Genomic DNA, 15,145 nt, shown 5'->3' with positions numbered 1-15,145 from the left:
ATAATCTGAAAGATTTTAAATGTATAATATTTTATTTTTGATTAACTAGTCTTTTTCTACTATAGGCTTCACATGATTTGATTTCACAGATATAATGCTTAAGGCAGAATTTATCTGCCCAATAGGTAGGCACAGGAATGTTATTAATTATAAATAATTATAGTCATTGACAATAAAAATAAAAAAGGTGGTGTAAAGGTCCAAGGAAACATCAATTTCAAGATATTCATGCTACATCAAAATACAATAAGTTTTCTGTAAATTAAACTAACATATTCGTAAAGTCAATAAAGAAACAAAAATATACAGATTACACAATCAAATATTAAATTACAAATAAAAGGTTATTAGGGATAATAATTATTGACCCAAAAAATTACAACAGGTTTTTTAAATGCCCTTCATATTAACTACCCCCTGCCAGGCACTTACAAAACGGAGCAAGGGGTTTTTTCACGAAAGGGATTGACCCTTTGACTAGAAAAGCCAACAACAAGGCAATCATCTTGCTCATGTTCCTGTATATACTTTACAATTTCTTTGATGGCCTGAGATACAGGCATCCTTTTTATAGCTGCTTCCCGGCGTAGTTGCTCGGTGATGGCTCTTTGTTGCTGTAGGTTTGAGACAACCTAGAGAAAATAATAGGTTTAGCTGAAAATTGTATCTAATGATGCTCAATAGTAGGTAATCTCCTGAATTTGGATAATTCATGACACACTTTAATGACCATTATTGAAGAGTGTTATGAATTGTCAAAAATATACAAACCATATTGGAAGGTTAAAGAATTACATGTTCTTAACATTAAAGTAAGGGGAGAACAACTGCACAAGTTAACACAAAAAACTCCCCGCATTCTTAACCGTATTCAATTATTTATCAATTCTATCTAGATAGTAGATAGATAACCACTGCTATAATCTTCTTTGGACAAGTGTTTGAAACTTAGAACTAGTTAACATTGCAAGTTAAATTTGAAATTAGATTGCAGCTATATTTCAACATCCTTAAAACTATCACTACATTCAAGAATTTTACCATGCAAGTCATAATCATAAGAAACAGGATGTATTTTATGTGTGAAGGTCACTCCGAGCATTTACCAAAATTTTGTTTGAAGAAAACCATTGAGATACACTCTGCAGGTCCTCCTACAATTTTATACAATCATATTTTTCAGTGATAGCCTTAAATATCTTGAAATCTGCAAAAAGAGGGCTTTTTAAATAATTTTACATAAGGCATATGATGAATAAACAGGCAAACAAGACAGAACCCAAATTACTTCTTTGTGAAATTCTTTTAATTAGCAGCCTCCAATTACAACTACTTACATTCTGTTTGATAGGTAAGACTGAATAAGAATTTTGCATGGTTAGAGAATCCAAAGAGCTATAATTTTCCCAGTAACAAGGGATGATTCACCTTATCGAAAACTTTGGCTCTTTGACACATAGATTGCTAACTCTTAATTAAAGCAAAATTTCAAAGATTTTAGACAATAAACATTCTTTATTATTAGAAGATCAAATAAATCTCACTGACAAAGTTGTAATTCAAATTAAATCTAAATAAAACAAAATCAAAAGAAGACAAAAATGAGACTAGAAAGGATAGAAGTATATAACTGTTAAATTACAAAACCTGACTAATATCAATATTTTTAACTAAAACTTTATACCAGATAATACAGTATTGTCACCTTGATGTAAGTTGATCACTTAAATATTCCTCCACATTATAATATCTACTAAAAATTTCTAACATATACATTGGAACTTTTTAGTCTTCCATGTTTTGGAAACTAACAATTAAGTGGTTGTATATTTTCTTTGCATCATAAATAAATGATTTCTTTAAATTATTAAAGAGATCAATTGGTAGAGGAATATTTTGTGATTGTCAAGTAAGATGTTCTCCTTGCGCAATTAAATGCCTATATTTTCTAAAAACCAAACCTACACTGTGAAGAATCAATAAACAAGTGTCATAATTCTATTTCTCAAAAAGACCGGTTTGCATGAAGCCTTCAATTCAACATTGTGCATTATTTGAATTGCTTTTTATTGTAAAATGAAGATATGACTGCAACTATCCTAAAAGGGAAGACCATATCTCAGGTTAATTTTCAAAGTTAAGTCTATTGTCCATTATAATACCAATAAATTTTAAACTGCCTCAATTGGAACAACATCTGCAACATTACATCTAAAAGTATGTTAAGTTCTTGTTATATTAAATGTGAGTAAGTTGCTATCGAACCAAATCTTTAATTTTTGCAGATCATTTTGGATATTATTTTGAGAAAATTGGAATGATGCTCCAAGATACTGGTATCATCAACAAAGTGTTAAATGGCCACTGATTTCTACTAAACAGATATTATTGACATAAAAAGAACAACAGTGGCCCCAAGACTGGCCTCTGTGGAACACTACAATTAATAGTCATGTTGACTGAATTGCAACCTGCGTAGTACTCTGTATTTCAAGCTTCCGAAGAAGTGTTTCATGACAGAGTCAAAGGCTTTTGTCAAGTTACAAAATATTACACCAGAAAAAAAGAGAGCATCAGTAGTACCTTTCTTCTCCCTAAAACCAAATTGGTTTGAGTTTAGTATGTTATGTTTACTCAAAAATCCAAAGACTCTAAGTTTAACTAGCCTTTCTATGAGAGAGTCGGAAGGAGGGATATGGGCCTATAGTTTGCGGGACATGAATTATCAGTGCCCTTGTGAACAACTATAGCCCTTTTATGAATAATATCACAACAGTGGCCATTCAAGAAGCATTTACCATATCAACCGAAGAATTCAAAGCAGAATCACCTAATTCCTGGAATATCCATAGACATACTCTACCACCCTAAAGCTTTTTTATTTTTACCTTGAGAAAATATGGATTTTAATTTCATTAGGTATGTTAGTCGGAACTAAGAAAAATTTCTTCTCAATGCTTACACTACCAATACTTTTCTTTGGTTTTAGTAGCTTAACTCCTACTTATTCTTCATCGATTCCAAAAAACTCAAAGAAACTGTATGTTAAAACCACACCCAGAATGCGTTAACAATTACTGACAAAAAAAGGAGTTAGGCTGTACCTCATTCTTTTTTATTTCTCTATTCTGATAGTGTAATAGCCGAGCATATAATAGAGTATCAAACATTAGGTCTATTAAGAGGTAAACAAATGTTTACTATTGGAAAAAAGAAATGGGGAAAACAGATGAAATGACTTACCATATCCATAAATAGTTATCAAGCTTTTCTATAGGGAAACTTTCGTCAACAAAATGCAGGAAGGGAGGGGCCAAGCACAACCGTTATTGATTACTAAAATAATCAGATAACTACGCAAATAAACGAGACAATGATACAATTATCTATTCTTATTTGTTGGAAAATACAATCGATAAAGGAAAACTTTGAAGAAGAGAAAAATTAGACTATAAATATAAAAACAGTCAACAGGTAACGGATTGTCAAAAAACGTCAACAGTCAAAAATTGTCAAAATGTCAAGTCAAAAAAAAAAAGGGGAAGCGGATATGTCAAGTTAAAAATACCGACGTTGCCAAGTTTCTCGATGTACTTGACATAAGGAAAGATCAATCAGCACAGCATTAGCTGATTTTTGTTTACAAATACTGAAGGGTTAAAGAAGTCAATGAAATTTGAAAAATCTCCGGCATTTTCTGTTTTTTCTTAAAAAAGGGGTGTAATCATGATAAAACCGCGAATGAATCCACAAGAATTAATGCATTTTATAAAGAATACAAAAGGATTTGACCATCTAATGGCTAAGGTGAGTATTCAACATGACTGGAGAGTGTAAGACATATAAGAAGTGATATTAGGACATTTTATATATATAATTTATAGCTATAAAAATCAGTACAGTTCACCTATGCTGCTTTCCAGAAGTTACTTTCATCTTTTTCTTAATTTTTACACCATATTAATTAAGTGATTTCAAAACTGAAATGTTACAAAATACTGAAACCAATAGGTCATGTCATTCTTAATTCTTCTGTCTTAAGACTTACTTACATGTTACTTTATATATACCTGGGTTCGCCTTAATCTTTAATTGTGATTTACTAGGTAAACATTGTCTCAATGAAAGATGGAAATGGATTAGCCAAGTTTACTGTTTGCAAGGAACACACGAATTCATCAGGAAAATTACATTCGGGATTTATGTCCATGGTGTCAGATTTTGTGTCCAGTTATTCTTTTTCATCTCATGAACTGGGAAACAATTTTCATGTCTCAATAAATACAAATTTCGTGTAAGGCATTTTGGACTACAAGTTACATACATTTGTGCATTAAACATAAATTTGACTTAATTAATATTTCAAATTGATTTCATAGTTAAGTTTGATGAAGAATAATAATATATTATAATTAATTTATTTCAGTGCCTTTTCTTATACATTTATAGTAAATATTTTGCCTTTAGGTTATTCAATACAGAAGCAGATGTAGGAGACCGAATTGAAGTTACAACAAGGACATTACGAGGAGGGTATTCATTAGCATTCTTAGAAGTATGGATAAAGAATGAGTCTACTGGCAATATGTTGGCAAAATGTAATCACAATATGTTTTGTATTCACCCTAGTAAAATAGATGATCATCAAACAAAGTCATGAGTTAATAAACCTATTTTGATAGAGGACCCAAGAGGGACCCAATTAAATTTTTTATCTTAAACACCTAATATCTTGTTGTAACTGTTAAATTTATCAGATGTTGAAAGGTTTATAAGAACAATTGTATAGTGCTTGTGAAAGAATGTTTGTTTAAGTTGCTGTAAAAATGGGTTAAAAAATGAATAATAAAAAATCAAAAATTTCATTCCTATGTATTTTAATTAGTGAGGCTGTATCTGATTATCATCTACAAACATTGAAAGGTAAGATTTCCTTAACATATTATTTCCCAATCCACCCCTTGACCACTTCTAAACAAACCTGATTATAATTTAAAGAGTTTAATAAATTGATTATATGTACAAATGTATTATCTACATTAACATTAATACTTATCTAATTTACTTATCTAAAATCTCTTCAAGTACCTACCTCATAATGACCTCCATATAGTTTTTAATCTTTTCCAATAATTTTATGTAATTATCTAGATGAATCTCAACGTTTAAAACTAAAATCGTTCAGTAGTCTTTAGTCATAAAACGATGGCAACGAAAACCAAAAAAGAATCTAATAGTATTGATGTGACCTTGGAAGAGGGAAACTTTCACTTAGCACCTCCAGATGGAGGTTGGGGCTATGTGGTTGTATTGGCTACAGTTATAATGTTTGTAAGTGTGTATTTTGAATTATTATTTATTTATTCAGTCTATTAGGCTGAAGCATAGGACCATATTAATCATTTTTTTTAAGAAATAGTCATGTGTCAAATAATGATAAACCTAAATCCTATACAGCAATTAAATTTTCATTAATTGGACATTCATTTAGAGTTCCAAAATACATTCTATAAAGAAAGCCAATACTTTATCAATATCAGATCAGTATTGTCCTAGTTTTTTAGTGGCAACTTCAACAGTAGGTATAGTTATTAAATCAGTGTCAAGTATATTGCTTATATATATTTTTTAAATTATAAGGAATATGACATTGACATCAAAAAAGACTTTTAAAGAATTCCCAATGGGATTTGTATTATGAACCTTTAAAATATTCTTTTTTTTACCCTCAGTGTGTTACTATAGTACCCACAGCGGCTTTCGGATTGGTATATGGGAATTTTTTGAAAACCCTTGGTGACGAGACTACTGGAACGACATTGGCTAGCTCCTTATTCAATACTATAAATTCTTTTACAGGTAATTTTATATAATATTAAATTGCAATAAATTATTAATTATTCGATTTTATTTCAAGGTTTGATTGCTAATGGTTTGTTAAGTAGTTTAACATACAGAAAAGTTGGACTAATAGGGTCTATAGTATTTACTATAGGGGCGGTTGGATTGATTTTTTCACAAAATTTGATTCAATTGCTTATTTGTTATGGGGTAATTGAAGGTAAGTTCTTAAAAAGGTTTTAGATTTGTTTTAAAAACATTTTTTAGGCATAGGCTATGGGCTTCTTACGCCCGCCTTATTGTCAGCATTCAATTCATATTTTGACAAGAAAATGGCAGTCATGATGAGTGTCTGTCAAGCTTTAGTTATAGGGTTTAATATGGTCGTACCCCAGTTGGCAGCTTTCAGCATGGCATATTTTGGATTTAGGTAAAATTTACTTAAAAATGTGAATCAAATCAAAATTTAATACTTAACTTTGTCTCATACATTTTAGAGGTACTTTAATCGGCCTAGCAATCCTTAGCTTATTAACATTTCCGGCTTCAGCAAGTTTAAATCCAGTTAAGAAATATTTGAAGAAAGTTTACACGCAGGATGAACCTCTTGGTAAGCTTATACATAACATGTGTAAAACCTTATCTTATTTCTGTTCTAACAGATCATCCCAATAATTTACCGGACCGAAAGCCTGACAATCCAACTGAAAAACCATTACTTTCCGATAGGAAAAAGTCAATGCAATTTACAGCGAGTCAAAGAAGTATTCACCACAGGCCAAGACACTCTATGGTGTCAATCGGAGCAAGTTTTGCTTCGATCGCCAACCTCCATCATAAAAAACCAGAAGAACATCATGAAGAAAATCAAGAGAAAAACAATACATCATTTTGGTAAGTATACATAAAAAAAAACATGAGTTTCTAGTTTCTAGGCGTTTTTAGCCGTGTCCATTTGTGATTGATAAAATTTTAATTTGTAGGATTATTATGCAGGTTTGACAATCCCAACCTACGTAAACTTTATCTACGCCTAACTCTAATAATTTTTTTATTCTTTTAGGAAAACATTCGTTAAATCTATGGACATGTCGCTCCTAAAAGACTTAAGGTATCTTAACATAAGTGTGGGTCTAGGACTAGCCTACACTGCAGATATGACCTTTATATCCATAATTCCTCTGATGCTTAAAGACAGCGGGTTTACTCCAGCTGTGATAGCCAATATGATGTTTATATTCTTTGCATGTGATGTGGTATCGAGGATCTTGTTAACAGTTATCAGCAGTATGGTTAGTTTTAAGAGCAGATACGTGGTTCTGGGAGCGTCTGTTTTGATTTTTATGGCGAGATTCGGTAAGGATTTTTTACAATGAAACCTCTAAATAAATGCCACATAGTACAGGAAATTGGACAACCTAATTCTGCGTGAATATGAAATTCTACTTTGTTTTTTTTAGCTTTCGTTGCCAATGATACTTACACTTGGAAACTGGTGTTTTCCGGAGTTCTTGGATTTCTTAGGTGCTTCATTCAGACTCCTTTACCGCTCGTCATATCTGAAGAGTACCAAGACAAATTCTCCATGGCTTATTCGCTGTTTATGTTTTTAAACGGTGTTGTGAGTTTGCTGTTGGGGCTTTTAATGAGTGAGTATTTGATATTCTTTAGCTGCTTTAATATACTTGTTATTCATTTTAGGTGTGGTCAAGTCATTTGTGGACGACAATGTTTTGGTTTCCCACGTGCTTACCTTCTCCTATTTAGTTTGCGTGGTATCTTGGGCAGTTGAATTAATGTTTTTTAGGAAAAAACCCGAAGAAGTTAAATGAGAGTAGATGAGTTTGTTTGTTAAAAAAATAAAGCTTGAATCCGTCCCAATACCTACTAAAACAAGAAAGCCATTCGTCTGCCATAAAATAATTTAATAACAAACATAAATGCGTTACAAAAAATAAATTTTAGAACTATCTGCATTCCTTTTTTTAAATTAAAAGGTTGTTAAATAAATGGCTATAATAACGACCTGGAACCTATCCCTAAATTATCAAAAAATAAATAATAATAATATACACTTACTTTAGGGTTCTGAGTAAGTTGACTTTTCTTCCTATAATGAGAAATAAGTATCTACATTATTAGATAATATAATACCTCTAGCCCTTCTAATGCCAAAATAAATAGTTATTTTATTACTCTACATTGAATGACATGACTTGTCTATATCTATAAATATGTTATACTTATTGTTATACTACTTAATATTAAAATAATTGTTGCTGATAGTGTATGGCCTCTATTTTCTGGAATGTATTTAGTGTTTTCCATCATCCAATAAAATGCGTCAGTTTTGCCTTGTCTTTTGAGTTCGGCTCCGACTTCTTGGCGAATTTCTTCATTGTAGCGATTCAACCATTTTCTCTAAAAAATATTCTTAAGAATAATGAGAATTACCTCGAGAATACTTGACCTTAAAGATATTATCATGTAAATACCTCATGCGTTGACAGTAGTTCCATCGCTAACATTTTCTGTTGATAAGGTACTAAAGTGAGTGTCTTAAATCCAAGATATTTGTGACCTGATGTCTTCTGCAGCCAAGGCTTTTTGATTACTTGGTAGACATTTTGCAGTCGTACTCCAAAATAGCCTTCTTTGTAATAACCGGGTTCTAAAAATAAAATGAAAGAATTTGCTTTTGGCGAATATTGCTTTAGAATATGAATCCATATTTACACTTCATTAGAAAGTTTTATGACCGGATGCGTCATTTTGATGATCCATAAGATTTTAGTACATAATTAGAATTATTTTATTGAGCATGCCGAGACAAACTATGCACCAAAGAGTTTTTATTGTTTTATGTACAGTAGGCAGATGTTACGATAATATTTTGAGTAAGGTTAGTTAGTTTTATGTATAATTTCGGTTTGTCTTCTTTGGCTTAATATTTTATTGTTTTTGGTTCCTAAACCACAGAAAACTTTTCAAAAGTTCGCCAAATCAATTTCTTTCTTACGCACTTACCTATGGTGAAAAAATACCCTGGTTTAAAAGTCTGCTTTGTTGATACTTCCAAGTCATACTGTATAGCGATTGGGGCTAAAAAAAGAATTCATTTTAAAAATTTCGGGTAAAAAACAAAATAGTAGATTTACGTATTTTTCCTGCATATACAGAGGGTTTTTCTTAAGTCTATCTATAAAGACCACCACCCTGTTATACTTCTAATAAATTTATTAATAGTTCGTAGCGTAATTTAATGTTAACCCACATTCTTTAGCTCCAGCAAATGACCCAATTCCATGGCCCGATTCGTGCAGGTAATCCAGGCCAACCTCCCACAGGGGGCCTCTCACGAGAATATCGGCATCTGCTATTTTCATATTAGGTGGAAATGTTAAAGTTGAAAAACCTATTTGACCTAGGAGAACTCTTGTATATGCTGCCTTCATATTTTCATCCGGTTCACCGTAATGGATTGTACGCGTTACGCTCGTTGTACCCTCTAGAGAAAAAGACATTCATTTTCAATAATTTTTGTACAACTGAAGCATATTCATACCGAAATATTGTCCCCCAGACTCGATGACGATGGTGCCATTATTAAAAATTCTGGAATCGGTGTTATTGGTGGGAATGTAATGAGGCTTAGCCCCATTTCCAGCGAACCCAACGATCGTAGGGAAACTATTGCCAAGACTGTCTACTTGAAGGAAACGACCTGCATCCAGAATTTCTACAAGCTCGATTTCCGTAAACGATCGTCCCTTGGAAATCTGGAAAATGCAACATTAAAAAAAATCAATACAGCATTAAATTTTAAAGCAGAACTACAGGCTTGCTCTCCGGGATTAACATCCAAGGGCATCTGCTTCAGAACAACCGGAAGTGTTCTTCTCTATTATTTACCACCTGTAAAAAAATGTTTTAAGAACGTTCAATAAACTTTTACCTCCATCTCAACAAACGAGAAGAAATCGCACATGGCAGCTCCATCTTTAACATGTGCGACCTGCATCCCTTGAATTTCTACAGCATTTTTAATAGATTTAAGATGAATGATCGGGGATTGTAGGGGCAGTCTTTTTTCAGGAAAAATATGCTCATAAATGGCGTGGCTAGCGCCTTCGCTGTAGACACAATGCGAAGCAACCAAAATTTTATCATATAGCTGTGATTTCGTACGAAGGTCGTTCCATATGGCTGTATAGTTTTTAATTCTAAAATTAATGTACATGATTAATTGAAGAAGGCTTATTACAGAAGAACTTACTGTACTGTGTCTTTATGTCGGAAAACTGACTGCGCATGAAAGTATGTTGTAACGTTGTTTTTCTCCAGTTGGTTCCAATTAGCGTAAAAGAATACGTTATTCATATCAAAAAATAAGTAGCTTTTTACAAATGGAGGGTATGGAATGTCTCTTCCTCTCAAGTTTAGTAGCCATGCTATTTCATCTAATGAGGTAACTACCATAGCATCAGCTCCAGCTTTTTTAACTAGTTTCCTCACTTCTTCTATTTTTGTGGTATAATTTACACCTAAGAAATCAATTCATGTAATATGTAAAGGGATTTGGATCAAATGTATATTACCAGCATATTTAATATCTAGTACAAACGCATTTTTACTTCTCTTCTTGGGCCTTTCTTTTTTAGGCCAAATTTCGTCGATTAAACACACGTTTAGGGCAACAAGTTCGATTTTATGCGGCGCCAACTGGTTCGCCATTTTATTCCACATGTACTCCGATATCAATTTTGGATTTGCTCCTATTCGACCACCATCTGGAAATTCGGACCTAAGCCATTCCGTTCTAAAACACATTTTCATTACGGTAAATCCCATGTTTAACTGGAAATAATTTTTTTGTAGTACGATTTTTTGTAATGCCTTGTATGCTGTTAACAACACGTGCCTGCTTTGATGAAAGCGGAACGACAGGACCGTAGTAGTTTTTTTTTTAAATATGCACTTATTAAACACGTGGAAATATTGTTTATTTATTTTAAAAGAGTTGATGTTCTATATTTATAACGGATGTATATTCCACATATGTAGTATAGGATATACGTACATGTTTTCCTTGTATGACCCTGCTTTAATAAGAGGCAAATTAATTTTAGATATCCTGTATTTTCCGAAACTCTCATACGGTAGCGAAGCCATAGAACGAGTAAAAAAGTTTAACTATCTCGAGATTTATGGTTAGTTGAAGACGTCTTCAGACGTAGAGATTCAAAAACATTTTTACGAACTTTGACTTTATTGCGTATACAAGATACAAGTATTACGCAACGAAAAGTACCATTTGCTCTAACTATTAGTAGAATGAAAAATAGAGTGAAGGGTTTTAGACAGAAAAAGGAAGGCTTCGAATTATCAAACATTAAATAGGAGTAGGAACCACAGGAGAATCACACCACCAGAGATTGTGAAAAACGGTCATTTATGATTGCAAACATCCATTAATGCATAGCAGCGGAAGAAGAAAATGCTTTATCTAATACTGGATTTACTAATTAGTTTACCATACGGCGTTTGGTTTTTTTATCTACCATCATCAACTTTTTTATTAAAAAAATTAAATATTGCCACTACTATTTTTCCACTAAGTGGAAATAATTTTTGAAGTAATTTCTTAGACAAACCACATTTTTCTTATTTAAAATAGAGCCTTATAAGTGCCTGGAAGAATGAGAAATATTTCCAAAGATCCTTTAGTACATTAGTCCCTATAGATACAGCTTTTTTTAGGGAAAAATTTTATACGCTTATTTTCAGTGAAATTATATAAATTTTCTGAGAAAACAACCCTTAAAGTCTTAATTATAGGTAAGGCAGTCTGTCGATTTAAACTTCTTTTAAAGATCATTGAATTGCCTTTTCAAAAACACTTCTTGACCTTCCTTAGTACTTTTTTAATCAAGAAATAGAGTTAATAAGCCTCCTCACTCCTTGCAACATGCTATAAAAAACACATACAAACGTGATGAGTGTATGAAGAAGTGATTCCTTCCTTTCTATCTCTTTTACCTTGTAGAAACATTCTTAAGTCCTTCTCGCATTAATAACCAATTACAGTCAAGTTCCTCATCAGCTTGCAGATGGTATCTACCGTCAGTCCACAGGGCGGCTTTACTCAACGTTATTATCGCATCTCCATAACTTCCGCTAAACCCAGATATGAACTCTCGACGAGTATCATATTCCTCTACAGCAATGCTCTGAGAAGAATATAATTATGAAGTATTTCGCTCTTTTTAATTAAAAATTACTGATAAAAACGGTTGTTTTCGAATTAAGATTCTACTCACCGACTGCAACTAACCTGGTGTTCATCACTGGAGGTAACCAAGTATGCGTCTATGGGATGCGTTCCTAGTTTTACCTCTGATATCATCATTTCTCTTAAGTTACGCAATCTAAAAATATTATTACGCTTTTTTCATTTGTTTGTTAACATATGGCATCAATGCTTGTATTAAGTAAGCGCCCTGACCAAAAAAACGGTCGTTGCGCAGCACTTAAGACTCGGGTTGACATATAGGCACTGTTGCCATGCAACAAAAATTTAATTTTTGCCTTTGCATTGAGTGTAGAAAGTAAGTATTGTGTACCTTAAGGTGCTGTTAACTCTTCTTGGTGGTGGAATTGCATTGCCTCTTTTTGAACATAGTTTTCTCAGTTCTCCTGTTGTAATTAATTCCTGTTCAGAGGCAGTCGCTCCTGCGATTAAAGCTGGAAATATAATAATAACGAAAACTTAATTTTTACAATTTAACAAGTTAGATTTACAAATTATTGTATAAAACATGATTGTAACCTAAACATGATTGTACTATTGTGACACAAGGCGAAGTCCAGATGTAAATTACTTATTACTTTATTGCTTTATAAATTCAGGATATAGATTTTATTTACCAATTCCAAAAATCAAATTTTATAGTATTTAATTTAGTTTTGGGCCTAGACAACTGAATGCCTCTATGTGCAAATGAGAAGAATTAATTTTGCTCTTAAATCTACAATGCTACTAGTGACTATGGCAAACAGAGACAGTAAATAGTTAGACAGTTTTAGAGTAAAGTAATTCACTTTTTTTTTAAAGTTTAGTGACTGACCGGTAGTTTCAGTTCTATCAATATTTATCCTTATCTGATGAGAATGAATTATTTTTGAATATTAAAGACACTATCATCATATACAAACTATCAGTACTATTTAGTTTACTTTTTTTATAAACAACCATTAGAATGTAGTTCTGCACAATCTGTAAAGGTTGTAATAATGTTTTATAGGTTCCACCCTACACCACTATAGCATAACGTAACAAAGATTGCACTAAGTATTTATATAATAGTAAGATTGGTACTTATTATCTCTCTTAGTATATAGAATTTATAAAGCAATTTTCTAATTTTGGGTGCAAAATTATTTATATACAAATAGGTTTATCTATTATAAAAAGATGCACAGTGCACAGTACGGCTGTTACGGCTGTCCAATTTAAGCCAGTTTTTTGCAGAGAGTTTATAAGTATATCTTCCATATTTACAAATTCCATAGATATGCCGTAAACAGGAGTCTTATACTCTTCGTATACAATTTAAAAAAGAACGAGAGAGTTACATAAACAATGTTTAATGCTTGCGACAAAATGTGTCGATTGTTGTGTAATAATGTCAATCTAAGATAAGCTTTCTGGATACAATGAGATACGTGTTGATAATAAGACCAAGATTTTGTAGATTTTTCGTTATTTCCAAAGACACGTCAGATACCCTAGAATTTGCACATCATTTTTAGGACCAAATATTAATAAACAATACTTGTTTGGATTTAGAGAAAGAGAATCCTGTAGGCACAGATTTAACTAGCTAACGCGTTAGCTAGTTAAATCTGTGCTGTAGGGAAATAAGTCTTAAGTTTTCTAAATCTCTGTTAATAAATTGAAGCCTTGATTTTTAAAAAACGAGCATATCATGCGCGTAATAGTAAACTTTACATGTTTTTATTACTTCATTAATATTTGATGTTTATATGGCGTACAATAATGGACTTACAATACTTCTTTCTGTTAAATAATGTTTAAAAAAATTGAATAGCATCTATTTTAAATTAAATCATACATAAGATGGAATTGCCAACAATAAATTATGATCTATATCAAACACTTAACTATAAATGTTAAAATTATCATTTTTCCCATGTTGGTGACCCTCAAAATATTAGATCAATATTTTCTTTTGGGTCACTACGTTTGGGCAGGGTGGTTATATCATAACACATTTCTATTGATTTAGAAAAATGGAATTTATTAAGCAATAACTCATAAGATGTGCTATATAAGGTAAAAGACAAGGACAACACATATTACACATATATATAATCGTTATATTCAACTCATCAGACCCTATCGCCTGGGACTTAATTTTAAAATTTCTATTTCTGATACTGGGATAAATTCCAAAAAAAATTGGAAATTTTTCTTAAAATTCATGAAATCTTTATTACTGGCTTGATTTTGTGGTAAAACGGATGGAAAGATCAGGTATTTCGGTTAAATTTTTTTAAATTCCATAACAATATTTTCATATAAGTCCTGCCTTAATAACTTTTCTATTTTGAAGTTCATTATTAAAACATTTTTTTTCAAATGAGTTGTCAAATTACGTAACCTTTTATAGCTTTCCCTATTAACGTCTGTTTTATTTTTTTAAATCTTTGAAGAGCTTTGTCGCGTAGTAACATTAGACTATGTAACTTATAGACTGTATCATACTGAAACTGGGTAATATCGATGCTCTGTACTCAATAAACTTAATTTAATTTTTATAATGAGGTATGGATAAATAACAAAATACAAATTCATGATCAGAGACTTTTGGACGTAGCAACGCACTACTATTTATAACATTAATTTCTCTAGGAAATAATTAAGTCTATAAGAGAACCTGTGCTTTATGAAATTCGCATCAAATTTAAAATTATTTGTATAAGGCCCACATTATCTAGCAATAAGTTAAAATATCCTGTACAACAGATATAAGGGCCAAGGTAAGCATATTGTCAAACATAGATAAAAATTCCACAAGGTTTTATAATAGGTGCAACCAAAAAGCTAAGTTTGTTTATAAATTTTCAATTTAACCTAGATTTGTTCAATATAAATGGTTTGAGTATATTCATTTTTTATCAAAACAATCCCTCACATACACACCCCTCCTCGCCCCACTTTATTTTGTCTTATGAAGTTATAATCCGGAATTTTAACCACTTCAGAATTTATCTGTGGATT

General features: G+C 31.8%; 3 protein-coding genes and 1 long non-coding RNA gene across 5 annotated transcripts in view; 2 read left to right on the top strand and 2 right to left on the bottom strand.

Moving 5' to 3' along the window:
• Positions 1 to 13: 13 nt before the first annotated feature.
• Positions 14 to 3,500, bottom strand: LOC126748337 (guanine nucleotide-binding protein subunit gamma-1-like). The gene is made up of 2 exons (XM_050457497.1): positions 3,244 to 3,500; positions 14 to 632 (listed from the first exon to the last, which is right to left on the bottom strand). Exons 1-2 carry the CDS (start codon positions 3,250 to 3,252, stop codon positions 429 to 431), a joined length of 213 nt encoding a protein of 70 aa, XP_050313454.1. The 5' UTR covers positions 3,253 to 3,500; the 3' UTR covers positions 14 to 428.
• A 104-nt stretch (positions 3,501 to 3,604) lies between these two features.
• LOC126748338 (uncharacterized) lies at positions 3,605 to 4,865 on the top strand. Its single transcript, XR_007664701.1, has 3 exons — positions 3,605 to 3,807; positions 4,107 to 4,294; positions 4,468 to 4,865. It is a non-coding gene; the product is annotated as an uncharacterized LOC126748338 (long non-coding RNA).
• Positions 4,866 to 5,115: 250 nt separating this feature from the next.
• LOC126748132 (monocarboxylate transporter 9-like) lies at positions 5,116 to 7,813 on the top strand. The gene is made up of 9 exons (XM_050457163.1): positions 5,116 to 5,331; positions 5,733 to 5,859; positions 5,918 to 6,061; positions 6,109 to 6,271; positions 6,339 to 6,451; positions 6,504 to 6,735; positions 6,905 to 7,197; positions 7,302 to 7,490; positions 7,543 to 7,813. Exons 1-9 carry the CDS (start codon positions 5,206 to 5,208, stop codon positions 7,671 to 7,673), a joined length of 1,518 nt encoding a protein of 505 aa, XP_050313120.1. The 5' UTR covers positions 5,116 to 5,205; the 3' UTR covers positions 7,674 to 7,813.
• LOC126748129 (xaa-Pro aminopeptidase 1-like) overlaps positions 7,750 to 15,145 on the bottom strand; it is a 46,457-nt gene continuing 39,061 nt past the window's right edge. The window contains exons 2-12 of one of the 2 annotated variants that reach the window (XM_050457159.1): positions 12,465 to 12,585; positions 12,176 to 12,269; positions 11,881 to 12,071; positions 10,440 to 10,660; positions 10,118 to 10,385; positions 9,797 to 10,064; positions 9,407 to 9,620; positions 9,116 to 9,349; positions 8,869 to 8,943; positions 8,337 to 8,512; positions 7,750 to 8,262 (exon numbers count right to left, since the gene is read on the bottom strand). In XM_050457159.1, the coding sequence (XP_050313116.1) occupies positions 8,068 to 8,262; positions 8,337 to 8,512; positions 8,869 to 8,943; positions 9,116 to 9,349; positions 9,407 to 9,620; positions 9,797 to 10,064; positions 10,118 to 10,385; positions 10,440 to 10,660; positions 11,881 to 12,071; positions 12,176 to 12,269; positions 12,465 to 12,585 (2,057 nt within the window). In that variant the 3' untranslated portion in view covers positions 7,750 to 8,067. Of the gene's footprint in view, positions 8,263 to 8,336; positions 8,513 to 8,868; positions 8,944 to 8,999; positions 9,350 to 9,406; positions 9,621 to 9,796; positions 10,065 to 10,117; positions 10,386 to 10,439; positions 10,661 to 11,880; positions 12,072 to 12,175; positions 12,270 to 12,464; positions 12,586 to 15,145 lie in introns of those variants that run through there. The other variant, XR_007664637.1, reaches the window with a different exon arrangement.

This window comes from Anthonomus grandis, chromosome 22, assembly GCF_022605725.1.
Source record: "Anthonomus grandis grandis chromosome 22, icAntGran1.3, whole genome shotgun sequence".
Taxonomy (NCBI): Eukaryota; Metazoa; Arthropoda; class Insecta; order Coleoptera; family Curculionidae; genus Anthonomus; species Anthonomus grandis.
This window is presented reverse-complemented; position numbering and strand designations above follow the sequence as displayed.